This window comes from Zonotrichia albicollis, chromosome 3 (genome assembly GCF_047830755.1).
Source record: "Zonotrichia albicollis isolate bZonAlb1 chromosome 3, bZonAlb1.hap1, whole genome shotgun sequence".
Classification (NCBI taxonomy): domain Eukaryota; kingdom Metazoa; phylum Chordata; class Aves; order Passeriformes; family Passerellidae; genus Zonotrichia; species Zonotrichia albicollis.
This window is the reverse complement of record NC_133821.1, coordinates 111,760,390-111,785,036: the sequence shown is the minus strand read 5'-3', so window position 1 is coordinate 111,785,036 and position 24,647 is coordinate 111,760,390. Positions and strand designations below refer to the sequence as shown.

At 41.3% G+C, this 24,647-nt stretch overlaps 3 protein-coding genes across 18 annotated transcripts in view; 2 read left to right on the top strand and 1 right to left on the bottom strand.

The window, feature by feature from the left end:
* The window catches only part of MDN1 (midasin AAA ATPase 1), a 93,934-nt gene extending 80,159 nt beyond the window's left edge, over nucleotides 1-13,775 (top strand). For 3 of the 4 annotated variants that reach the window (XM_074538501.1, XM_074538502.1, XM_074538500.1), the window contains exons 88-102: nucleotides 96-228; nucleotides 836-1,155; nucleotides 2,663-2,824; nucleotides 3,230-3,331; nucleotides 3,482-3,683; nucleotides 4,137-4,307; nucleotides 5,738-5,895; nucleotides 7,393-7,482; nucleotides 7,858-7,973; nucleotides 8,596-8,770; nucleotides 9,396-9,469; nucleotides 9,563-9,677; nucleotides 10,322-10,385; nucleotides 11,552-11,694; nucleotides 13,039-13,775. In XM_074538501.1, coding sequence (XP_074394602.1) covers nucleotides 96-228; nucleotides 836-1,155; nucleotides 2,663-2,824; nucleotides 3,230-3,331; nucleotides 3,482-3,683; nucleotides 4,137-4,307; nucleotides 5,738-5,895; nucleotides 7,393-7,482; nucleotides 7,858-7,973; nucleotides 8,596-8,770; nucleotides 9,396-9,469; nucleotides 9,563-9,677; nucleotides 10,322-10,385; nucleotides 11,552-11,694; nucleotides 13,039-13,227 — 2,214 coding nt within the window. In that variant the 3' untranslated portion in view covers nucleotides 13,228-13,775. The remainder of the gene's footprint in view (nucleotides 1-95; nucleotides 229-835; nucleotides 1,156-2,662; nucleotides 2,825-3,229; nucleotides 3,332-3,481; nucleotides 3,684-4,136; nucleotides 4,308-5,737; nucleotides 5,896-7,392; nucleotides 7,483-7,857; nucleotides 7,974-8,595; nucleotides 8,771-9,395; nucleotides 9,470-9,562; nucleotides 9,678-10,321; nucleotides 10,386-11,551; nucleotides 11,695-13,038) is intronic. The other variant, XM_074538503.1, reaches the window with a different exon arrangement.
* Nucleotides 13,776-14,024: 249 nt separating this feature from the next.
* On the top strand, nucleotides 14,025-18,324 carry LYRM2 (LYR motif containing 2). The gene is made up of 3 exons (XM_005483952.3): nucleotides 14,025-14,174; nucleotides 14,326-14,466; nucleotides 15,381-18,324. The coding sequence occupies exons 1-3, from the start codon at nucleotides 14,058-14,060 to the stop codon at nucleotides 15,459-15,461; spliced, it is 339 nt and encodes a 112-aa protein (XP_005484009.2). The 5' UTR covers nucleotides 14,025-14,057; the 3' UTR covers nucleotides 15,462-18,324.
* ANKRD6 (ankyrin repeat domain 6) overlaps nucleotides 15,528-24,647 on the bottom strand; it is an 89,151-nt gene continuing 80,031 nt past the window's right edge. For 9 of the 13 annotated variants that reach the window (XM_074538511.1, XM_074538510.1, XM_074538513.1 and 6 more), the window contains 4 exons: nucleotides 23,605-23,757; nucleotides 22,821-23,045; nucleotides 20,861-21,203; nucleotides 15,528-19,867 (listed from right to left, as the gene is read on the bottom strand). In XM_074538511.1, the coding sequence (XP_074394612.1) occupies nucleotides 19,311-19,867; nucleotides 20,861-21,203; nucleotides 22,821-23,045; nucleotides 23,605-23,757 (1,278 nt within the window). In that variant the 3' untranslated portion in view covers nucleotides 15,528-19,310. The remainder of the gene's footprint in view (nucleotides 19,868-20,860; nucleotides 21,204-22,820; nucleotides 23,046-23,604; nucleotides 23,758-24,647) is intronic. The other 4 variants (XM_074538516.1, XM_014264945.3, XM_026791576.2 and 1 more) reach the window with 2 other exon arrangements.

The following is a 24,647-nucleotide window of genomic DNA, read 5'->3' as shown; positions in this document are numbered from 1 at the left end:
TCCTAGTGAGTACAGTAGGATCTTGTTTCTAATCTTAGCTTATCCTCACACTTAGTCCGTGCCTGTTATTTTTTCCCTCATTCTTTTGCTGACAGCGTGAGTATGATGACAATGAAGTAGATCCTTATCATGGCCAGCAAGAAAAGGAGCCTGAAATTGAACCTTTGGACCTGCCTGATAATTTGAATCTGGAGAGTAATGAGAAGAGTGATGATGAGGAGGAGGAAGGTACAGCTGAAAATCCCTACAGATTCCTAGATGAAAGCCACATATAAGCAGGGTGGGGGACAATTAGATCATGAGCCCTTCTTGTCTACAGAAAGGAGAGAGATGGTGGTAGGATTCAGTGTAACCACCAATAAGCTACAAATTCATTTGTGCATCCAAATACCAACATACCAAATGCAGGCCAGACAAGAAGTCAGCATGACAACATTTTCCTTTACCTCCCTTTCATGCACACTGTGGAGCATGCTTTTCATGTTACCCAAGTGATACAGCCTAACTCAGGCTGGAATCTCAATTGTCCAGTTGCTTTTGTGGTTTCATTTTTCTTCTATTATACTTCTAAGTATTTGTACTGTCAAAAGTCAATTTGCCTTCAGAAATATTAGGTTAAAGGAAGTTACTAGGAATTCATCCTGTTGTACTGCTAGCTAGAAATCAACTGTGACTTAAAGGAATTATCTGGCTATAGAAAACACAGATTCTGTGTATAGAACTGAGCATTTTATGGGTTTTTGATAGGCTGGGCAGTTTTATTCCAAATACCTGTAATATTCACTGTCTCTATACTTCACTGAAAGTTTTATATACCTTTCTGATTTTTATCCAGAAGAAGAGAATGATTTTGAAATAGATGAGAAACCTGTGGATTTAAATGAGGCAGAGAAGACAGAAGAACAGAATGCAGAGGATACTGGTGAGACAGGAGGAGATGATCAAGATGCAAAAGCAGCTGAAGAAGGCATTTCTGAAGATAAAGAGGAGAAGGAAGATGAAGGAGATAAAGAAGATCATGATCAAGAAGAAAAGGCAGAGAACACTGAGGATGCACAAGAAGAAGAGGAAGAGTCACAACCACCTGATGAGAAAAAAAATGAATCTGCTGAAGATAAGGGAATCCCTAATGAAGACCAAGGCCTTCAACCTCAGGTAGAGTGTAATAAATAAAAAGTGCGATTTTCTTTTTTTTTTTTTTAATTGCCTTATACAAGATTTAAGAAATGGATGTGCTGTGTGATACTCTGAAACAAATTTGTCATTGAATAGACACAATGAGAGTCTTCATCAAGATAATAAGAACTGCCTATTAATCATGTGCTTCTGCTGTCTGTGTTCCTGCTGCCTCCTTGGCCTTGTGTTAGAGTGGAACAGACTTTTTCAGTCGTGAGGGACCTACAGTGATCATCTATTCCAGCTGCCTGACCACTTCAGGGCTGACCAGAAGTTTAAGCATATGTATTAAGCACATTGTCCAAATGCCTCTTAAACACTGACAGCTCTGGGGCACTGGCCACCTCTCTAGGAAGCCGTTTCCAGTGCTTGACCACCCTGTCAGTAAAGAAGTGATACTAAACTCCTAATGACCATTCCCATGCATCCTATCACTGGGTACCAGGGTGAAGGGATCAGCACCTCTCTCTCTATGTCCCTTCCTCAGGAAGTTGTAGAGAGCAATGGGGCCACCCTTCAGCCTCCTTCTCTCCAAACTAGACAAGCCCAAAGTCCTTAGCCACTCTTTATATAGGACATGACTTCCAGCCCTTGCACCACCTTTGTTACTCTCCTCTGGCCACATTTAAGGACCTTCACATCCTTCTTAACTTGTGGGGCCCAGAACTGCACACTACACTCAGATGAGGCTGCACCAATGCTGAATACAGTGGATTCAGCACCTCTTTTGACCAGCTGGTGTTGCTGTGTTTGATGCTCCCCAGGATGGGGATTGATTGCCCTCTGGGTTGCCAGGGCTCAGTGCTCACTCACACAGGGCCTGCTGTGGGCCAGCATCTCCAGATCCCTTTGCAAGGCTTCCCCAACAACTCCTCTTCCCTCTATGCTTGAGCCCAGTGTTATTCCATCCTAGGTGCAGAATCCAGCATTTGGACCTGTTCAATTTCATCCCGTTAATCATAGTCCAGTGCCCCAGTCAATCTAAATTCCTTTGCAAAGGGGCCTTTTATCCTCCAAGAGAGGATAAAAGCACCTCCCAGTTTGTATCAGCAAGCTTGCTAATGGAGCATTCAACTCCTGTATCTAGATCATTGATAAATACATTAAACAGGACTAGTCCTGGAGCTGAAACCCAAGGAACTGGTGACTGTCATGAGATGAAATCTCATTCACTACAACTATTTTAGCCTTAGAATCCACCCAGCACACTGTGAATCCACTCATCCCACAGCTGGACAACGTGTCCAAAAGGATGCTGTGAGGGACACTATCAAAAGCCTTACTAAAAATCCAGAAAAACTGCATCCACTGCCTTCTCTTCATGTGCTAAGCTGGTGACCTCATGACAGAAGGGCTATCCAGTTAAACAGGCCTTTCCCTTTGTTAGGCCATCCTGACTGTGTCTTATAACTGTATTTAAGTGCCTTTCAGTAACACAAAGTTCTCAGTGTTTTTAGAATGTTAAAATAATCTGATGTTATTTCAGGAAGAGGAGGATAAAGGTAATTCAGAGATGGATGAAGAGATCCCTGAGGCTGAGGAAAGAATGGAGCATGAAACACAAGGGCAGACTGGGCAAGAAAATCTGCAGAGTGACAGTGCTGTTGAGCTGGCTGGAGAGGCTTCAGAAAGAGACCAGTCTAAAGAGGTAAATTATGTGGAAGTGTCTGACTTAAAAATGCTAAATTTGTTAATTGTTTTCACAATGATAAATTGTGTTGTCAAGTTGAAATCAGGGAACTGCTGCCATAGTTTTTAAGAACTGTATATAAGACCTTAGTTTATACCAGTTGTAAATTCACTGAAAAAAACCTTAAAGACCATGTAGATACCCAGCACTTTCACTGCTGTAAAGATAAGTTTAGGATACTGATAGTTTGTGGAACTGTAGAAGTGGCTTGTCTGCTCTCCATAAGAATTACACTTGCAGTTATGAGCCATTGGTCATTCAGAACAGAATGTTGCAAAGCACTGCAGTTTAACATCTGGAGTTTGTTTACAGTGGTTTTTCTATTTTTGGTTACACTTGAAATTTATTTTTTTTTTCTTTCAGGAAAGTGGAACTGGAGCTTCAAGTGCAAATCAGTCAGAAGGCCATGAATCCACACGCATGGCCCGCATGGCTTCTCAGAAGCAAAGCATAAAAAATACGCAGGTTGGTCTCTTTTTTAAAATTTTTGTTTAAATGTCGTAGTATTGATGAGCAAATAGTCAGGACTCAGTTTCTCCTTGTCAGAGCACAGTTCTCATTAGTGGTGGGTTACACCTCTCTTGAAGTTCAGGGTGTTAATTTGTTCCTTTTCAGAGTTTCAAGAGGAAACCTGGCCAGGCAGACAACGAGCGCTCGATGGGAGATCACAATGAACACATCCACAAGCGACTGAGAACCATGGAATCCAGCAGTGAAGCAAAGCAGGATGCAGCTCAGCCCAAACAAAACGTGGAGGAGGCTGATGCATTTGAACATATTAAACAAAGCTCTGAACACTATGATGCACAGACATATGGTACAGTGGGATTTCTGGGGATAAAGAGCTGTCATTGCAGAATCAAATCTTTAAACATTCATATTTGCTGTAGTTTCCCCTGTTTGCTTTCTTAAGTTATCTTGCATTGGTTAAAGGTGCCACACCATTTCACTACAATAAATGCTACTCTTTGGCAGTCAGACTCCAACCAACAGTAACACTTCTGAAAATACCGATTTTGACTTTAAAAATAAATTTTATCGTAATATCTTTACAATCTATTCTCTTCAAATCTTACTTCAGCTAATCAAGGCAACAGCTTACTGACATGACACGGCACAGCAGAGTGAAAGATAAAACAGGGGTTTGAGCCTCAGATCTCTTCTGAGTTCACTGAAATTGATACACAGTGGCCTCAGAATGCAACATTTTTTTACCTTGACTCCTTTTCCTTCCACTTTCCTGTTCACAAGTATTTTTGTCTTTGTGCAGATGTAGCTAGCAAGGAGCAAGAGAAACCTTTTATGCCTCCTGAAGAAAAGGAAGAAGGAGACTTTGAAGATGCAGCAATGGAAACAGAAATGGAGGATGAGGATCTCAGAGCAGTAGACACTGAAGAGCTGAAGCCAGAAAAAAAGAAGTCTAATGCCACTAAACCTTCTGGTACATTAACTTGTAAAGCATTCTAAATGCATGCTGATATGGATCTTTAGATGTATATGTAGGTATTCAGATTTGCATGTAGTAGATATGTTTCATAAGGCTGAATGCCTGCTCTTGATTCCTCTGCAGCAGTATTCTTACTTCTGCCCAGTAACCAGCATTAGCCTTTGCTAAACTGATTGACAGAGAGGTTTACTGCTTTCTTTCAAGTTAATGGTCTCTAATCTTTATCCACCTCTTTGAAGAAATAAAAAGCAAACACTTCCCTGCTGTTCAACACAGTGCCAATTCACTTAATTAATTGGCATTTAACAATGCATTCCAGTGTCACCACCATCAGCACCACATAACTCAGCTGTTTTATGTATACCTTCTGGCAAAAAAAACCAAAAAAACAAACCAGCAAGAAGTTGAGGAGCTGGTCTGAACAACATCTGGTGAGGCAGCACCAAACTCTCACTGCCTTCTTTCTTAAGTGGTAACAAAACTGAGCAGCTAACAGCAGTAGTTGGTAGACAAGGTCGGTCTGACTTGTCAGCCACACACCCCCCCCCTCAAAAAAAACCCTAGGTAGAAGTATCTCTTGCCAATTGCAATAGAAATTGTAATTTTGATGAGTCTAGGTAAATTACATCATAGATTGGAATTTTGAACAGATTTCTTCTTGACCAACATAAAGCATGGCTGGAGAGGGGAGACAAGTTTTACAAGCTTACATTCTTGCCTCCCACTCCCTTGTGCTTTAATCACTTAGATCTCTTGCTAGACTCTATTTATGGTACAGGTGTGCATGTAATCAGTCTACTTGTTTTTCCACATGATTCTCTGACTATGTTCTGCAAAACTGGTCTTTGAAACATGTCCTACAACATCATTCTTTTTCTCCTTTAGAATAATTCTTAAGAAATTAGTTGTTAAATATCATAGTACAGTAGAAACAGTAATAAAACAAACTCTCTAGTCCATTCCTTTATTTGTAAATTGGTTTTTAATTTATAGAAAGCTGTTCTATAAAAAAAATCAGAGAGTAAAAGATCAGCAAAGATTTTTAATAATGGTTTTCTGACTCCTCATATGACTTTATACCTCCTATCATTCTGTCATAGAGGCTATGAGAGTCAGTAAATTTACTTCACCATTGGAACTGTCAGGTGTCAAATATCTGTTAACTATTACTTTGTTTGGCAGGAAGTTTACAAGACAGAAAAACAATTTGCATTAGGAAATGCATGGTTTTCTGTTCCAGTGAGTTGCAAGATGTATTCATCCCATTCCTAGAATTAAATGTCTTAAAATTTGGCACTTCTTTTAGAAGGAAATACCAGCTGCAGTACAAAGCATATGAGATGCTCTGTGAAAGAGCTAGATACAATATTGTTTTTTGTATTATGTGTGACCCATGAAGTCAGTAATTCATTCTGTGATTGTAGGACCAGGTGACGTGGAGCCAGAGCTCCAGACTTTTGACTCAGAGGATGTCAATGACTCTGCACCAGAAAAACTACTTAAGGTGGCTGAAGAGAAGCCAGAGAGAAGCAAGGACTCGACCATACACACAGCCCACCAGTTCCTGATGGACATTCCCCAGGTAGGATACCCAGTCTGTCTTCTTTCAGCTACAGCAGGAGAAAGCCATGGTTTTGCTTGACCTGTGTTAATGAAACTCTGTGAATGCAAAAGACTAGAATTACTTTTTTCCAGCCAATTCAGTCATTATACATTAATATAATACTTCTTTATAACAGCTGATTGTAGGTATTGTAGAATCTTTTTGAGCTTTTTATTAATGTCTCAATTCAAAAATACCATGGCCTAGAAGATCCTAGAGCTTGCTGTAACATAGTTTTCCTGTGCAAACTTCTGTGAAAAAGCACATTTTATCATAAAGACCTATGGCATAGAAGCAGTTGGTGGTGGATAAGCAGTTGATAAAATATAAATATTTTCAGTGTGGTTTTTTTTTAGGATTGACCTTTCATTCTTACAGTATGGTGTCCTAAGTCCATACTTAGAGCATGCTATTTTACTGTTTCTATGCATAACACAGAAAGGATTGTGTGCCAGCTGCACTGGGTATTTCTACCCTAATGCCAAGTATTGCAGCTTTTTGGAAAAAGGCTGCTGAGTGCAAGTGTTGTCATGTTGTCAGAATAATTGTGGCTTTGAACTTTGTAGGTTTTTTCCAACTGGCATGCAAAATGTGGAACAGGAGAGGGAGCTCTTGCAGCGCCATACAAAGGGGAAGGGAAAGAGGCAGCTGGGGGAAAAGTGCAGCTTCTCACCTTTCAGCAGAAGGAAGAAGAGAGAAATCTGCTCCATTTCTGTACTTTCTCCCTTCCTTGAATGTGCAGCAGGTGGCCAGTGGAATAGCTGCTGCTTCTTGAGGAATGAGAAGTTACTGGGAGTATTGAGCTTGGAGTCATGGGCTTATTTTCCTTAGTCTGTAAACCTGCAGGTTATACAGACCATGGATTGCTGTTTGGCCAAACTGGGGGTTTCTAAGTCAGGGACAGAGGCTGTCATTGAAAACAGAGGCTGTCACTATTGGGTGTCCTTCAATAGAATGGCTTATCAAATAATATTTGGTGCCAGGTAACAAGGATGATGATATTCAATCTTCAAGTGGTTTCAATGAAGCTTGTATAAAAATATAACTAAGTGAAGTGTACTCTTGTTTCCAAAGATACTAGTTTAGGTGTATTGTTCAATAGTTTGGTCTCCATTATGCTGTTGATAAATCTGGTGTTAGTCAAGATAATTTCATTGATTTATCTTGAAATTCTATATTTTATTGTATTTAGTGTCATTATCATAGATGTTCCTAGCTTTGTTTCTATATTGATTAAATCGTATATGGAGATACTTGTGGGGAGGTGTTTATCCTTCATGTTACATAGAAGCTCTTAAAAAAACATGGAGATTTAGAATTTTCATTGAGGTATTCGAGGTTTTTTTTTGTTTATAAGAATGAGGACAATGCATTTTACTTTCTTTATAGAAAGTACATTTCTTTGCTATACTTTGGGAATCACCAGATGTGTAAACTTAATTTTCTGTCTCATAAAATTTGTAACTCCACTTCTAGCACATCATTAGAGATCCTGAAGAGCTAAGAAAGGAACTTGAAAGGCAATTGGAAGCTTGGCAGACACAACAGCCTGGAACTCCAGAGGAGGTTCGTGACCTCATTTGAATATAAAACTGTCATAAGAATTCTTCATTGCATTATTTCATCTTCTTTTATTGCTAAAACATTGAGGAATCCAAGCTGGCTGGAATTTAAATACTCAAAATCACATTATATAGATATGATTTTTGTTGTTACATTTACCTTACTTTAAAAAACATACTACATTATTCTTGAAGCAGGATGCTGTTTCAGATCTTGTTTTGAATGTGAATGCAGATTGTCATGTGAGGCACCCTCTGTTTTAGCTGATTACTGCCTTCCCCTTGGTGCACTGTGGTTCGGTTTCTTTCTTCAGACAGTGCTTCCCCTCTTGTTTTGTTCTTTCATAATTCACTTTAATTTCTTTGTGTGATGTTGTAGGAGAAGGAAGCAGCACAGCTGTGGCAGAAGTATTTAGTACTGACAGCTCCTCTATCACAGCAGCTTTGTGAACAGCTGCGACTCATCCTGGAACCCACTCAGGCGGCCAAGTTGAAGTAAGTTGGATCTTTCTGAGGCTTCTGATTTCTTCAAAAATCGTGGGTTTCGGATGCCTTAACCTCTGTAAAACTGCAGCATTATGTCATTCTTGCATTAGAGAAATTATTCCTGTTTGCAAATGCCTTCAATTTCCTTGTACGGGAACATTAGGTTATTTTATGAAATGCAAACATGATATAGTAGTTGGCACCCACCCTGAGGATATTGCCTTCTACTTTTTTTTTTTTCTCCTGAGCAACAGGTGATTAATGAACTTCACCATTTGAAGTTAAGTCAAAGATTATGTAAAATGTCAAAATGTTTTATGTTGTTTATAACATTAAATGATTATTTTTTAAAGAAATATAGACTTGTTTCAAACTGGTGGAATGTAAATTCAAGGTGTGCGTTCCATTTTAGGTACCTAGAAATAAACTTCTTTTAAAACACTGAATATCCATCTTACATTGAAAATGTGGGGATATTTTTATCTATAACGAAATACCAGTATTAAAACTACTAATATTTGTTGTATTTAAAAGAAAATTATTTCATGGCTATGCTGCATAGGCCATGGATTTCCAGAATGAGATACCTGCTGAGAACCCCTGTCACTGTGTCTTTTTTCCCAACTTTCAGGGGAGACTACAGAACTGGGAAGAGGCTGAACATGCGCAAAGTGATCCCGTACATCGCCAGTCAGTTCCGAAAGGACAAGATCTGGCTACGCAGGACCAAGCCCAGCAAACGGCAGTACCAGATCTGCCTGGCTATTGATGATTCCTCTAGTATGATTGACAATCACTCTAAACAGGTGAAATAAACCTTGGGAGGAGCATGGAGAAACCACCTGTCATTGATGTGTAGTTGCTGGTTTGTTTCATACAGGACTGGTGGCTGCTGGAAAGTCTGATAATTCAAAAGCACCTATTTCTCCAGTCCATGTGCTTGAACTCTTGTCACTTCATTCCTGAAAGAATTATTAACATAAGATCAGTGAAAACTAGCTGAAAGGATGAGCTGTTAATTTTGTTAGAGGTGTACATATCCACTGTAAAACTACTTTTTGTGACCTACAAAAGTGTGAAACTTCCTTATCTGGCAGTTCATTAGAGCACTAAATATCCATTCATCATAGACCACTTGTAGGATTTTTATTAATTAAAATGGTGTGTTTCCTTCTGAACAGTTACTTATGTATTTCATTAGCCTACGTAAAGTGGTGTCTCTAAATCAATCAGCTGAAGCCCTCAAGCAGAACTAGTGTATGTTTATTGCACTGACTGTCTTACATAGGATATGCAAAAAGGATAAGCAGTCTCTTCAATTATCTTTCTAGATGATGAAAAATAATTTCAGTAACATTCCTCATATTTAATACTGGGCTTTGAGTAAAACATTGACTATGCTATTTTTGATGCAACTTTTTTCTTTAATAGCTTGCATATGAATCCCTGGCAGTTATTGGAAATGCTCTGACTCTTCTAGAAGTGGGACAAATTGCTGTGTGTAGGTAAGTTTGTTTGAAATCTTGACTTTTCTTCAGTACTTCAGAGCAGAATGTAAATACCAGTTTCATGCTCTAATTTTGTCCTGTTTTCTTAAGCTTTGGAGAGACAGTTCAGCTGCTGCACCCGTTCCACGAGCAGTTCAGTGACCAGTCAGGGACACGGATACTGCGTCTTTGCAAGTTTCAGCAGAAGAAAACAAAAATAGCCCAGGTACACAAAAATGCCTCTAGGGCAACAGGTTTACCAATCTTTTCCAGACAAGATACCAGCAGCTTCATGATCGCTTTGTAGCACTTACTAGTTTTTTTGTATTTGAGAGTCTGATAGCAGGTAAGATAACAAAGAAATAAAATGGTCGTAATTTTGTAACAGGAAGAGTGTTTTCTCACTTTTAGTTCTAATGTATACCACTTTTAAGCATTCACCTTCCTCTGTATTGAGTCTTAAAATGTATTTTGGGTACTGTTGATGTTCTTAATCTTAATGGAGAGTATTAGACTAGATACTTCCTTTCAAGCTGAAGCCAAAGAAGTTCAACCTAGAAACAGGATGTATATTTTCAATGAAGCCATTAATCTCATTAGCAGTGTACTGTGTTGATGGCTTTGCTAGTCTAGTATTGGGGGGAAAATAAATTCTGTTTGAAGGCTCTCTGAAGATTCTTTAGTTCAAAAGTACTTAATAAATTTAAAGAAGGAGTTAATACAGGAGAATGCTAAGACCTGTATCTGTGTTACATTTTCAGACTGTCTTAGCATTGAAGAAAGAAAGCTGTTCTTTAGAAATGTTTTCATTTTTAAGTTTATTATTTTTAAGATGAGATAACTTGATTTTCTTACGTATTTCCTCTGCAGTTTCTAGAATCATCAGCAAACATGTTTGCTGCAGCACAGCAGTTGTCTCAAAATATTAATCCGGGTGAGTTTTTTTGTGTTACTGTGCTTGTTGCCATGGCAGCGGAATGCTCACTACAGTCCCGATGTAGGATCCTGCCTGGAAGACTCCTAGGACTGAAACATCACTTGCATTGGGGTTTTGCTTTGTCAAAAGCAATGTTTGGTTGAAATTCAGCGCAAAACCCAAGTGATACCTACTTCATATTTGTCAATAATTCACTAAAATTTTATGTAAGACTTTTTAAAAAGGCACACCTTACCTGTCTCCCTTTACCTCCTGATTGCAGACTGTGTTAAGGTGTAGACAGTGCCAGCTGGGAGCATTGCCCAGCTTCCTAAGGACCCTGACTCTCTAGACACTTCTGCTCCTGCTTGAGAGCTTGAGTTCTCTGAGTATCCAGAAGCCCATTGCTCTGAGGAGGGAATTTGCCTCCTACCTGCCTTTCACGGTCCTGCAACTTTAGGTCACGAGCTGCATTTCTTTCCAAGAAAAGCTGGAAGACTGCTTGCCTCATGTCTGCCCCACAGTTAGTCTAAAAGATTGCTCTGTGATAGTTAAATGCTTGTCATGGTGGCACTTGTATTTTTTATAAGTTCTTGTTGTTGAAGTACTCCAGTAACTGGACAGTCTGGGATTTATAATCCACAGCTGCTTTGCCACAGGGTGGCCAGGGTGTCACAATATATTGAGGGGGAGCAGCATCCAGTTCTGTGTAAACTAGGTGGGGATAGAGCAGCAATCAGCTCCTTAGGATTAGGGAGCTGGCAAGAGAAAAAGCCCTGTCACATCTGGGGCCTGTGTGCAGAAGTGTGTTCTGCATCCCCCTGTAACAATTAGGGCTTGCATTCCTGACTGTAATCACTGTGATTTTATGTGTAATTGAATACATAACTTAAAATGTACCTCTAGAGGGATGTATCTGACTCTAGGGACAACTTGGGTCAAGTAACATATCTCCAGAAATGGTTGGTGCTGAGCAACCCGGCATGAGTGTGATGCTTGATGTTTCAGGAGATTTACTTCAGACTGATTGGACTGACTTGACAGAATTCTATTTGAGGAGTTAATATCCTTAGGAATACTCCTTTTTCCATTATACCCACAGGCCAAACAGCAAAATAGGGATTTTTGCCTTTTAAATGTTTTACTCTGAACTTACTGGAGTTTGAAATGTTCTTTGTGCTCAGAAACAGCGCAGCTGCTTTTGATTGTGTCTGATGGAAGAGGCCTTTTCTTGGAAGGCAAGGAGCGGGTGACAGCAGCAGTTCAAGCAGCTCGGAGTGCCAATATCTTTGTTATTTTTGTAGTGTTGGACAACCCTAATTCCCGGGTAAGTGAACAAGGGAGAAGTATTCAACTGCAGTGAATGAGAAACTGATACAAATCCTTTTCCTGTCTTTTATAGTGCCATACAGTTACCTTATCTTTTGTAGAGGTCAGAGATACTGAGCCCAAGTGCAGATTTCCACGTCTGTCATATCTACCATTTCTTCCTACTGTGCTTTTTATCTTTTGTATTTTAAAAAAAGCCCTCTCTGCTTCCATGCCACAGAAAGGCCAAGAGCTCCCGTCTTCAAACGGAATGCTTGTGGCTCTTGGCCACCAGGGAAGCAGCTGGCAGCTTGACAGACTTGGAGTTTGAGAGATGCTTTGTTCCATCTCAGCTCTGATTCAGCTTGATAATTTCTGACAGCAGTCCCCAATTGACATGACAGCTGGAGCCAGTATGAGATTAAACATTAGACAGAAGGGAGTGTGTGAGAGTTATTTAGTGCCTCAGTTGGGAAAGCCGAGTCCTGCATCCGGTAATGGGGGAAGAAAACTTGAGATATCCTTGGTTGGGAGGCTGAAATATCTGGGCGTATTTCAGGAAGGCTCTGTAAGGCAGTAAGTGAGCAAACAAGCCTGATAGAGAATTATGTGGTAAAGACTCTTAAATTTTGTGGTTTGTTTTCTTCCTGTATCTTTATTTTTGCATACAGAAAACTCATCTGCTGTATTTAATGTTGAAAAACTGGAGAACCTTTCAGCTGTTCTCCTGCTGACAAACAGCTGAAAGGTTCTGATGAAACCTGGCTGTAGTATCAAGTGAAAATTCTGGGTGTCTTTTTTTTTTCTGTGGGAAAAAAAGGTGTTTTCCATAACCTTTATTAATTTCTGAGCTGCTACACTGAGCAACTGAGAAGTTACTTTACAAGAAACACAGCTGGAGTTTAATCTGATTTTTGTCTCCGTAGTATTTTCTGAAATACTTTCAAGTTGCTAAAGAATCTTCTGTTAGAGCACTGCACAAATATGAGTTGAACTCAGCACTAAAGAGCTTACAGACTCTTGGGAAGGCATCAAATTAATGAAACTAAAGTAAACTCAAATTGTAATATGCTAAGAAAAGACAGAATTTGGTATTGCAGAAGCTTAAGCTTAGTCCCTTCTAGCCTATAATTCATGGATTAGTACACTTTTATCTAAAAGGGCAAAAGAATTTAACTGATTAATGTTCAGTTTCTGATCTGATTTACCACTGAACACTTAGAGCTTTTAATCTTAGAAGTATTTTATTAACTTTTAATCTAAGAGGGGAGAATTATAAGTACTTAAAAAATAGGGTAAATTCTATTAGTGATCATAGAATATGTGTGTCACTTAGTAGTAACATCAGCACTTTTTTTTACAGGATTCTATTTTGGACATTAAAGTACCCATATTCAAAGGACCTGGAGAATTGCCTGAAATCAGGTCTTACATGGAAGAATTCCCATTCCCGTTCTACATGATCCTTAGAGACGTGAACGCGCTCCCAGAGACTCTGAGCGATGCCCTCAGGCAGTGGTTTGAGCTGGTGACTGCCTCTGACACTCTCTAGGCTTTGTAGACAAGGTCAGGACCCGATTGCTGCTGCTGAACTGCTGAAATACAAGAAACTGCATTTCATGGGAGGGCCCATGAAGCTCTTCCTGACTGGGATTATCCTGCGGGAGCTGCCCTGGGGCAGAGACTGTGTAAGAACAGAATGGTTTGGGGGCATGCTCCCAAGGTGTCAGAGGACAATTATGCAATGGTGAGACTGTCTCCTGCTATTCCCACAAGAAATGTAAAACTTGTCTCAAATTCTCTTGTAATAATTTATTACCTTTAAAAAAAAAGCATTTGTAATATTAATAGAGGTAATATTATTCCTGCTGCTCCCTCCCTGCCATAAGTAAAACCAGTCTTGTTCCTAGGAAGGCATTTCTGCATTGGAAGTTGGTGTCTCACAAATAAAACTTTTCCAGCATGACCCATGTGGAGGTGCTTCTGGGAAGGAAGGAGTGGGGGAGCAGGAGAGGCACATGTTTTTAATCAACCAAAAAAAAAAAAGTACTTGAATACTTGAAACTATTCTGCGGTTTTAACACATCCTTTTTAATTATTGCCGATTTTTGCCTGACGATAGCAGCAGGGAGTTTTCTGAATCACGCCATATGCTGATCCCTGCGTTACCACTTTACACTGTGAAGTTTGCCCCGTCCAAGGCAGGCGTTGGGGATGTTACATAAATCACGGACGTGATTTTTCATTGCAAAGGCTATGCATCTTGTATCGTCTATACTAATAAAGAGAGGTACCACTCTTTGTAATTACGACGTCTGCGCCTTGAATTGATCAAATCTGAAACAACCCGGCCCGGCCGTGAGCGCTGCGGTGACGCAGGAAATGGCGGCCGCGGCCCCGCCCGCGCGGGGCGGGCTCGGCGGCCCCGTGGCGGGGCAGGGGCGGAGCCGCATCATGGCCGCCGGGCGGCTCCCGCCGGCCGCGCTCACCCTCAAGCAGGTACGGGGCGCGGGGCCTCGGGCAAACTGCGTCCTTTACAAACGATGGGGAACTCTGTGGTTGTTTAAATACCCCTCAAAACAAAGCGCCGAGGGCGCAGCGCGCAGCAGTGCCCTGGGGCGGCGGGCAGACTTCCCTCTCTCCTTGGCAGTTCCTGAGGCGGCAGCAGGTCCTTCAGTTGTACCGCAAGATCCTGCGGGCTATCCGGGAGGTCCCTGCTGAGCAGGATCGCCGCTACTTAAGGGACTGGGCCAGGGAGGAATTCAAGAGAAATAAGGATGCTACAGAAGAGGTGAGGATTAGGAACCCGCCACTCTGATCGCCTGGCCTCGGGCATGGTCACTGCCCTGTCCTGTCGTGTGTCTTGGGGTTTGTCTTGTAGGTGTCGCTTCCGGACTGGTGAAAAGTCCCCTGTTACTATTCCCTCATTTATGTGAAGAAATAACCCAGTATCTCTAAATATTATCCCCCCCTCTTAGCAGTAGTACAGTTTCTCAAATTTTTAGAGAATAATCTGGATTTAAAAACCTGAACAACAAATGCTGTACTTACTCAAATCACAGATCAGGAAAACTTGTATGTATATGGTAACTAACACAGACTTAGTAACAGTTAAGCTTTTTATAGCTTTTTTTTTTAGCTTAAATTTAACCTATATTTAAGCAGACTACAATCAGATGGGATGGTTAAGGATAATGAAGCAAGTTTGAAATGCAGAAACCTTCACATTTCTTGTACATATCCTGTCCTCTGCTTCCTCGTTCAGTCCCTGTTCTAGCCAGTGCCCAAGGAATTGGTGGCTGAACTATGCAGACAAAGCCTTAGACCCTTAGATAATGTTGAGAGAAACCAGCACCTGCTGTGTAAAACCCTCTCCATAATGCTCATGTGCTGGTCTTGCTAGTGGCTTGCAAAGGCAATACACACACAGGCATAAAGAAACCATTGTTAGGGGTTTGAATCCTCTTTTAAACTGAGTTTGAAAGCAAAGCTACTACCAAGTACATTAAGGAACTGGAGAAAATTAATCCATTTATTTACCTGGTTTTGAACCATCTGTGTTATGTCACACAAGTAAATGACAGTAGTGCCAGTAAGAGTTGTATGTTATTGAACGTATTTTAATGCATTAAAAGTCCTTGTGCTTGTGTAAAACCCATGCTGTGTACAGACATACAGTTCACTAGATTCCATTCTCTTTTACAGGATGCCATCAGGATGATGATTACTCAAGGCAACATGCAACTTCAGGAACTTCAGAGAACACTTAAGCTGGCTAAATCCTGATCTTCATTTTGTTGACAGTTTAATTTTTATTTATTGCAAATAGGCACAGTGGTTTTTTCCAGAATGTGGTTACAATGCTGGCCTTTGCTGGCAACCTGGTGATGTTTGAAGGGGAAATTTACCACAGTGAGGGTTCTGGTTTTCCCCCTTCCCCAATCCATTTCTCAGTTTTGCTACCCTCAGAAGTGGAAATCACTTGGACACAAAGGACATTAAAGAACTGCATGGATGATATACCATATGGTGCAGGAAAAGCAGAAGGCACCAAAAACTACAGTTAAAACCGCTGTGTTAATGCCAGTGCTAAGAAAAATAAATATATGCCAGATTATTTTGTCTGCTTTTTACTGTGGTAGGTGTAATTGGTAATATTCACAGTGACAGCTGTTCATGTACTGTACCAAGGATTTTCACCAAAATTTGTGATTAAAAAAAGAATTTGGGATATAATTTGGGATATTTGACCCAGAACAAACAAACATTAAAAATGTTTTGTGTGTAGATGTTGATTTTCAGTAGTAGCTGAATAAAACTTAAAAGGAGAGGTCTTTATTTATGATAATGGGAGATTTTAGCCCCAGAGATGTTTATTACCAGATACCTTCAAACTAGTATTTGAAAGTCAATATATAAAGAAAAATTACAGGTAAAAAATACTAACTGCAAAAGTTACGATTTGTGTATTCAAATGTTATACTACTTTACTTCTAATTGTTAGCTTGCAACTGTTCTCACTTTCCTTGAGCTGTGGTGTATCTTTTTTTTCCATTTAATTTAAAAATGCCTGGATGAGCAGGGGATTTTCTCCACATGACTAGACAGGCAGCAGCAGATTGATACCTTACCATTTTAGGTTGTGATTCCAAGACATGCAGGATCTCTTCCCTCTTCCACTCTGTTATTGTAGTTCCCTTGAGGAGAACCCCTGTTTCAAAGGTGGTTTTCTGCAGAATTCCTGAGCTGCACAAACTGGCAGCAAACCTGGTAAATAGGGATCACCACTGGCATCAGGGAAGGGACAGGACAGAATTCCAGGCCACAGGAGGAATGACCCCAGTTGAGAGCAGGAGCTGTGGTTCAGTGTATAGACTGAAGCCTCTGAGCTTCAGTCAGTGAAAAATACATACCTAAAAATGCTTCATTTAAAATTTACATTTTATTAACATTTTCTGGTAGAACAGACTGAGAACATTTTTGTATTGGGGTTTTATTTTTCACCTTAAGAGAAAGTTCTGCTCACAAAGGTATTTTGACCAATCAGCCACAACCAATGTTGGCAGTTATCACAGTAGCCTTCCATTCCCCTTCAGCCAGTGCTTGGATTTCTGTTCCCTAATCAGGAGGCTGTACCCTTCTGCCTCACCATGGTGCTTCCCTTTCAGAGCCTGGAGCCTGCATTACCCTTTGGACTCTCAGTTTGTACATTTCCAGGTTGTGGGCATGTAATCCAGAGCTAGGACTGACAGACAGGGCCCTGGACAGACACTGACCTCTTAACTGCTGCTGCCTTTCATCTCCACTGCTCTGTGGGCTTGCCAGGTATAAAACTGCCAGCCAGAAGCCTTAAAGAGTCCAAGTACAGCTTGTGAGGGTAAGTAAATTTACCTGAAGAGACATGTAGGTAGGTCACACCTGTTTTATAAAGTCTTTCACAGTTTTGAAGGGAAGGGTATAGAAAGGAATTAGCAGAAAATGCTTCTCTTTCTTTTATCATACACTCATTGGCCTCAGAGAACCTCTAAAATCAGTAACCTGCAGCCTGGTTACTGTCTTAGATTACTTGGTAATTACTTGGGTTTACTTAAATTACTTGGACCTATGAGTGTGGTCCAGTGTAGTCTGTATGGGAAGTAGAGCTAAAGGCACAGCCTCTCCCTTTGAGCTTGGGCAAGCTCAGGAGTGTGTGTGATCTGTGCACAACTCAGCCCTGTGAAAGGGGCACCTGCACCAGCCACTGCAGCCTCCCTCTGCACAGATGGCAGATTCCATGTCTGTGTTGGTTCCACAAACAAAAAGCTTACAAGTTGGAAGTCCAATCTTCTGCTCCCTGTTCAGAGTCAAGTGAGGACTGTCAGTTTTCTGTGGCTAGAAAATGTTACACCACACATTTCTGAGCAACACTTACTTTAATTGCTTGGCAAGACATGAACTTCATCCAGGTGATACAAAACTTCAATAGCATGCTTCTGCATTCCTACTGTAGCTCAAACAAAACTGTAAACATACCAAAGTGTCTATGTTAGACTACAGAAGTCAGAGCAAGAAATCTAGTATTTCCATAGCTGCAGATACACTTCTCCTGTCATGATAGTGCATTAATAGGAACTTTAAAAATATTGTTATATAATAGGACTTTTTTTGCTTTATACATCCGCTAAGAAGACAAAGGCTTAATTGCTAATTAGTGAATGGCCTTCTTCAACACTGTAAAGTATTTTGTATTGATTTTGGAGCTCCTTAGAACAGAAAATCTTTTTCTCCTTGGCATAACAGTACCATCCTGTGTTAGAACTGTTTTTGAACAGTTGTTCTATCATGATCTGGTAAATAAACTTATATTTCTAGCAGGATCTGATGGAGCCTTCTCAGATGTGTAAGGAGGAAACCCTAAAGGGATGCAGATGCAGTAGTTACAGTGCCTTGAAGTTATCTGGAGTCTGTCAGCATGGACAACATTGGTCAATGAAAGTTCTGATTTGATAACAAAACACAATTATAAAACTTTAAATGTTGAGTGCTGTTTTGTGGGACTGTTTGTCCTAAAACCTGTAGACTCATCAGGGCCTGGTCTCCTTTTTAGAGACAGAAGGGAAAAAACCAGGAGGAATCATTCAGAGGAAAAAAGGTAGACAGTCTGGGCAAGGTGCCTGAGAAAAAATCCTGACTGCAGAAAAATAAAATTTGAATTCAGGAAGCCAAGCTTTCACTTCCTTAGATAAAGGACTTTTTCAAGCTTCTTCAGTAGTAGACAATTTAGCCATTTCCTGCTTGAAGGAAAAAAGATTTATATAAAACATTCAACCTAAAAAGCAGACCATGGTTACAGTAAAATATTTGTCATCCATGCCCCAAACAAAATTCTTAGATTACTGGAGTAGAGCCTCAACAATAGTGTAATCACAAGGAGCTCTGCAAGCAGGACACCATAAAAAAAAAAAGACAAATCAGATTTAGTACTTGTTTTAATAATGGAAAACCAAGAGAAAAAGCAAAGTGAAGCTTCTGCTGAAGTTTCTGTACCTATTGGGATGATTTGCCCTATCATCTCCCTCCACGGTTGCCTGCCCTCTCCCAGCTGGAAGCCTGCATCTGTCAGCTACCTGGGCTTGTACCTGGAGTGGGTTCTTTGGCTTCTCTCCTGACTAGAGAGAGGCCCTGGGAGTATCTAAAATAGGATCAATAGCCCTTCATCACTAAGTAATTCTGTCAAAAACTTTCAAACATCTTGGATTTCTTTCAGCACTGGTAACACAACGTGTTTACATGTAGCATACAGCAGAACCCTCTAGTCTGTGTCCTGTGTGGAAGTAAGGGAATTCCTTTTTCAGAAAGCAGTTTTGGTTACTAATGCAGTTTGGTTTCAAGCAGCATCTGGAAACTCAGAGTGCAATATTGACAGACTCTTGAAAATAACAAAGAAAGGATCTAATCTGCAGCATCTCTTTGTTATCAATATAGTTTGCATATGAACTCTCCTCAGTTCTGGAGTTTCCAAAGTTATTTCTACTCCTGAAATAGAGTGTTGTGTTTGGATGTTAACAGGCACTACAAATATCTATCAATATGCCCAGTTCCCATACAGCAGGTTCCAAAATGAGTCCTGTTGTTTGATTAGCTGCCTGGCAGGTGCTAGCTCTCTTTCTGCACCTTAGTCCTTAATTTGCTCAGCTCCTCTTCCAAGCATTTGATGTGCTCCTTGAGCGCAGCTTTGTCCTGCTGCGCTCTCTGGTTGGCTTGGCACCGGGCCTCTTCTATCTTCCGCTCGTACCACTTCTCCATCTGTGTGGAGACGGCCTCGAAGAAGTACTGGGTTATCTCCAGGGCCTGGGAGGTGTCTCTGAGCGGAGGGGCAGGCGGGCCCGAGGGCTGCTGCTCCTGGCCCTGCTGTGTCCCGCCGTGGTGCACAGCTTTGTGCCTCGACTGCCCGCTTTTGCTGGACTTCTTTGTCTGAGTTCCTTTGTCAAGGAAGTAGCCGCTCTGTGGTTCAGTCTTTGCAGGTTCAGTCACTGGCTGCAAGGCAGCTTGAACTTTAACGTGTCTTAATTTGGAGCCCGAAAGCTCGGAGGAGGGCAGCTCCTGCTGGAACCTGTGGAACGTGCTGGCACTCACAGCTTTGTCCTTTGGCCTGACATCTTGAGCAGGGGCAGAAGAAGAAACTGGTCCACCAGCCACCTGTTGCTCTGTACCTATAGAACAAATTATAGACATATATAGGGCATTTATTTTAGCACTCAGAAGACCTCGTTGTTTGATGAATGATGGGGTTTTGTGTGTACCTTGTACAGGCTTATATTAGTTTATCACATCTTCACAGTCAGGTGATGTAAAAGAAAGTCATTATAGGATGGACAACAGGCAAAGGACATAAATACTAGCCAAAAATTCTTCACTGTGAGGCACTGGCACAGATTACCCAGAGAAGTTGTGGTTGCCCCATCCTCAGAAGTGTGCAAGGCCAGGCTGGATGTAGCTCTGAGCAACCTGATACAGTGGAAGGTGTCCCTACCCATGGCAGGGGGGTTAGAACTAGATGATCTTTAGGGCCCCTTCCAATCCAAACCCTTCTGTGACTTCATCAGAAGGACATTTAACAACTATCAGTCTAGATTTCCAAAGTAGGTTGTGTCTGTTGATATTTATGAACTCTGTTTCTACAAAGTTTGCAGTCCCAGTAATTTTGGAAAGGTCACACATTTCTATGCTTTTGAACTGTTTCAATGCAGAATAGCTCACACTCAAGCACCACAAGATCTCTTACATGCCTTTCTATTTGATGGGGCATCCATGCCTGTTCACTTTGCTGAGTGTTTAGGGGACATATAGATTGTATCTTAGGGAAGCCAGGGCTCAGGTAGCATTCTGCTTTGCTGTGGACACCTGGCTGTTCTGCACATTTTTTTTTTTTTTCTTCAAAAGCTTGCAGGGCCAAGAGTTATTCAAAGCACCAAAGGACTTTTGCTTCAAAGAAGCAAAAGTAGAAGCATCAGGAACAATCAGTGGAATTCCACCCAGCCACCTCTTAAAATATTCCCAGTGGCTGCCTTGAAGGGCATTCAAATCCCAAGCCATCCAATCCCAGTATATGGAGGGGGGAAAGCACACCACCAGAGTTATTCTAAATAATACAAGTGCCCCTCAGTTACTGAGCTCGCCCTTGAAGGGATATGACAGCTAAGTACCTGACGTGGTTGTACCCAATGCTCCATCTTGTTTAATGCAAAAGTGTTGCCCAAAGCTTTGTTCTGGCATCTGGACTCTGCTCCTTCCCCCATCTTCCAAGAGGCTGTTTGGAAGTGTGATGTAGGAATGCTGGTGGGAGCCCTCTGACTGCAGCACAGGCTGGTTGGCTTTACAGTCCTTGGCACTGTTGGGGTTGTTGTCAGTATCCAGGGTCTCAGTGAGAGACTCACAAGTGGACAAAGTTGATTTTGGTCTTGATGACCTGGAATCTCCAGAAAGCTTGAGCTCCAGATTCTGAATCTTCAACAAGCACCAGGTCTTCAGCTCATCAACCAAGGAAATCTATCAGAAAGAGACTGTAAATTACATAATCCTATTATGACATCCTGTGGTTTCTGGGCTGCTGAGGGCATGTGGCAGGGACACAGAGAAGCAAGCTGGGTATCTATGGGCTTAGACTCCCTGTTCAGATGGGCACGCTGCCACTGGGAATATTTAAAGGACTCCAGATCAAAAAAGGTGGAGAACTATGCACGAGCTTATGAAAGGCAGTCTCTTTAGTCCAAGCTACCACCTCTTAGATATGAATATGCTACTTCCAATTCAACTCTCAGTACTCTATCAGGGATGACTTGTCTAATCATACAGTCAATGGTATTTTGTAAGTGCAAGGAACACCACGTGGTCATTTTTTAAGAGTGAAATTCAAATTAGACACTCTGGGAGACTTTATACAATTACCAACCTCTGCTTCTCTGTTCATTCAGTCATAAAGCTGAGTCCCCCACTAAATGATAAATCAGTAACAGCTTTCAAATTACACAGATGCTTAGTAAGTGTCAGCTGCAGATGCATTTAAATAATTTAGAACAGGAGTAGCTCTTCTCACCTTATTGTTCATGTGACATCACAAATTTAGGTCAGGCCCTCCTAGGCACAAGGATATTTAGTCAGTGTGTTTAGTAAAGCCCAATTCTGTTTTTCAGGTGTTTCAATTAAACCTAATTGAGCAGAAACAGCTGACATCACTTAACTCAGTTCAGTGATGTATCACTCCAGCATCTTGTGTCTTAAATGAAGATTACAAGGAGATGGAGCACAAGCTTAGATGTTCAGAAGCCAATACAAGACTTAAGTCTCTTACAAAATAAAAATCAAAGCTGCCTTAGTTTGGCAAGTACTTTTCTTTGGAGAAGAGTGTTTGGTGGACATTAGACCCAAGTATCTTAATCAGTATACTATGCCAGAATTATCACAGCTATCAGTCTTTTTACATGGATTTGGAATGGTCTTACAAACACTCATGATATTTTCCTAGCACAAAGTGTACTTCTCAGTTCTTGTAAGAATACCAATAATGAGAAAAGGAACAGTTTTTAAAATTCATGTTTGAGTGGAGAAACACAAATTTCTCAGTAGGTTTTAAATGGTGAGTTTTTGCAGGAGCTGGATCTCAATGGGAGCAGTTGTTCTTGTCCTGCGGGTTGAACAAGCATACCAAAAAGGACTTTCCTATTGGCAGTAATACACAGCTTGAGATGGTGCTGTGTTGCTAACATCAGAGGAAAGAACTTCAGCCTTTTAATACATGGGAGGGAAAAAGATCAGATAGAGAAGAAGGGAGAGATTCCCAGGGCCCACAACCAAATGGATGAGAAGGAAAAGGAACAACACAGATCTTTGTCTTTTTTACTATTTGGATATGTTCCCAAATATGTCCTCTAATGAAGCAAATGCTCAAAGCACAACTGTGAAAAATATTGTGCTGGAAATTTTTGCAAATCACTATGTTAGAAAAACAGTATTTTGTTGTAGATCCCACACTAGAGATGCGCCAAATTAAATTACAGCAGTGGGACTGGATTTCACATTCCTCATTTCTATTGCAAAAACATCATAAATTTGGTTTAGTGACTAAGATGGTGGGTAGGAATAAATTGGTTTTTGAAGCTCTTTTACCTGTTTTAACAGATGTGACACATCTCTGATATTTTCTGCCTGCTGGAATGAAACTCCTGAGCTGACCTGCCAGGGGATGGACCAAGAGGGAGTGGCTGCTTCAAGCCCTACCTGCCGCTTCTCCCCCTCACTCTTCTCCAGTTCCGTGTGCTGCTGCAGGCGGTGCAGGCACTCTGTCCTCTCTGCCGACAGCCGCTCGGCCATCAGCTTGTCCAGAACTCGGAGCTGCGGGGAAACAGCACTGTGCAGCTGAGATCATCGTGTGACACACCAAACTCCCGCCCCTGAACCCCGAAAATCAAACTACAGCCTGTCGTTCAGTCTTGGTTTCTAGAATGCTGCCAGCTACAACTAGATGTAGCTTGCAAAGAGGCTCAATCACAAAATTACCAATGAATAACTATTAAATTAAAAATAAAAAGTATTTTAGAGGATCTTGAATCTCAATGCATACATAATTCAGCAAGAGGATTTTGACAATTATGAATGGACTAGTCATAGGACTGCCTTCTTTCTCTCTTAATGGCTCAAGCCCTTAAGATTTGTTGTCTAAAGAAGCACCAGAAGCTGCTTAACACATTAAATGGTTTTTTCTCAAGACCCTAGTTTGCAACATCAGTTCCCAGTGGAATGTCACAGTTCCCTGGACTTGAGTATTAGAGTGCAGGTTTGCTTTTACAACACAAGAAGCAAAAAAATTAATCATTACAATGAAAATATTAATGAAGTTTAGGGTATGTTTCTGAATCATATAGGCAAGCAGAACTTCGGGTCATGTTCTTACTTGATGTTGAGTTTTGCTTTCCATCTGGCCCAGCTTAATATTCATTTTATCTTGTACTGTCCCAAGCTCAGCTTTTATCTCTTCCACTGTTGCATCCAGCTGATTTTCCAGTTTATTTATCAGGGGCTCACAACGACATCCATTTATGGGTGCCTGAAAGGAGTGATGATGATACATTTACTTGCTACACCCCACCACCCTCTTAGCACACTTGGAACATTATCACAGCCTCCTTCAGTCAGTCCTGGGTTCTTCTATCCCATGTACTATATCTCACGCTCCTGAGTACCTTACAGCAGCTCAGCAGATGGGCCGTGAGCTGAAAAAGCACAGCCTGCACAGGGATAGATCTGGTGTGTATGGACACACCCTAACACAGCAGTGTTGATTTCACTGGGGCTACAAGCAGCACTGAGCTCAGAGCCTCTGTGCTGGCTGAGGGAATATCACCACAGGCCTATACCCTGTGTCTCAATTCTGTAATTCTCAATTGTAAAAAAAAAAATCCGATTCTGTGGATGCATGTGCATTGTGAGCATTTGCTTTTAAACGTTATGCCAGTCATGTGCTCTGTCCTTTTTCTGTGCTGGATGGCAAGGCCTCTCTGCTTCTGTCTGCCCTCACTCCCCTGGCATTCAGCTGCCCCTTGCCTGCTGGGCACTCCTGTGCCTGCCTTTGACTCGTGTGACACCATCCCATGGCCCCTCTGCAAGGGCAGCTGCACTGACCACATCTAAATCTCTCTGGGAGATGGTCACAAAAGGCTCCCTTAAGCAAGGACAGCTAAACCTCATCAGCTTCCTCTGCAGCCCAAAGGCAGAAAGTGGCTCCTTCAGGGGCTCTGCCAGTAGCCCAAAGCAGCTGCTCTGAACTCTGTCTGCAGAGGAGCCTCCCTCTCTTCTTTAGCCCCACAGCAATGTTTCATAAACTGGGGGTTATTCCCTTGGCAGGGAAAGGTGGGTGGTTTGCCGAGTACAAATGAAAGCTTCAGAAGTACATGTACTTCAGAAAGTATGTTTGCTATTCATGGCCTCAGGGCATCA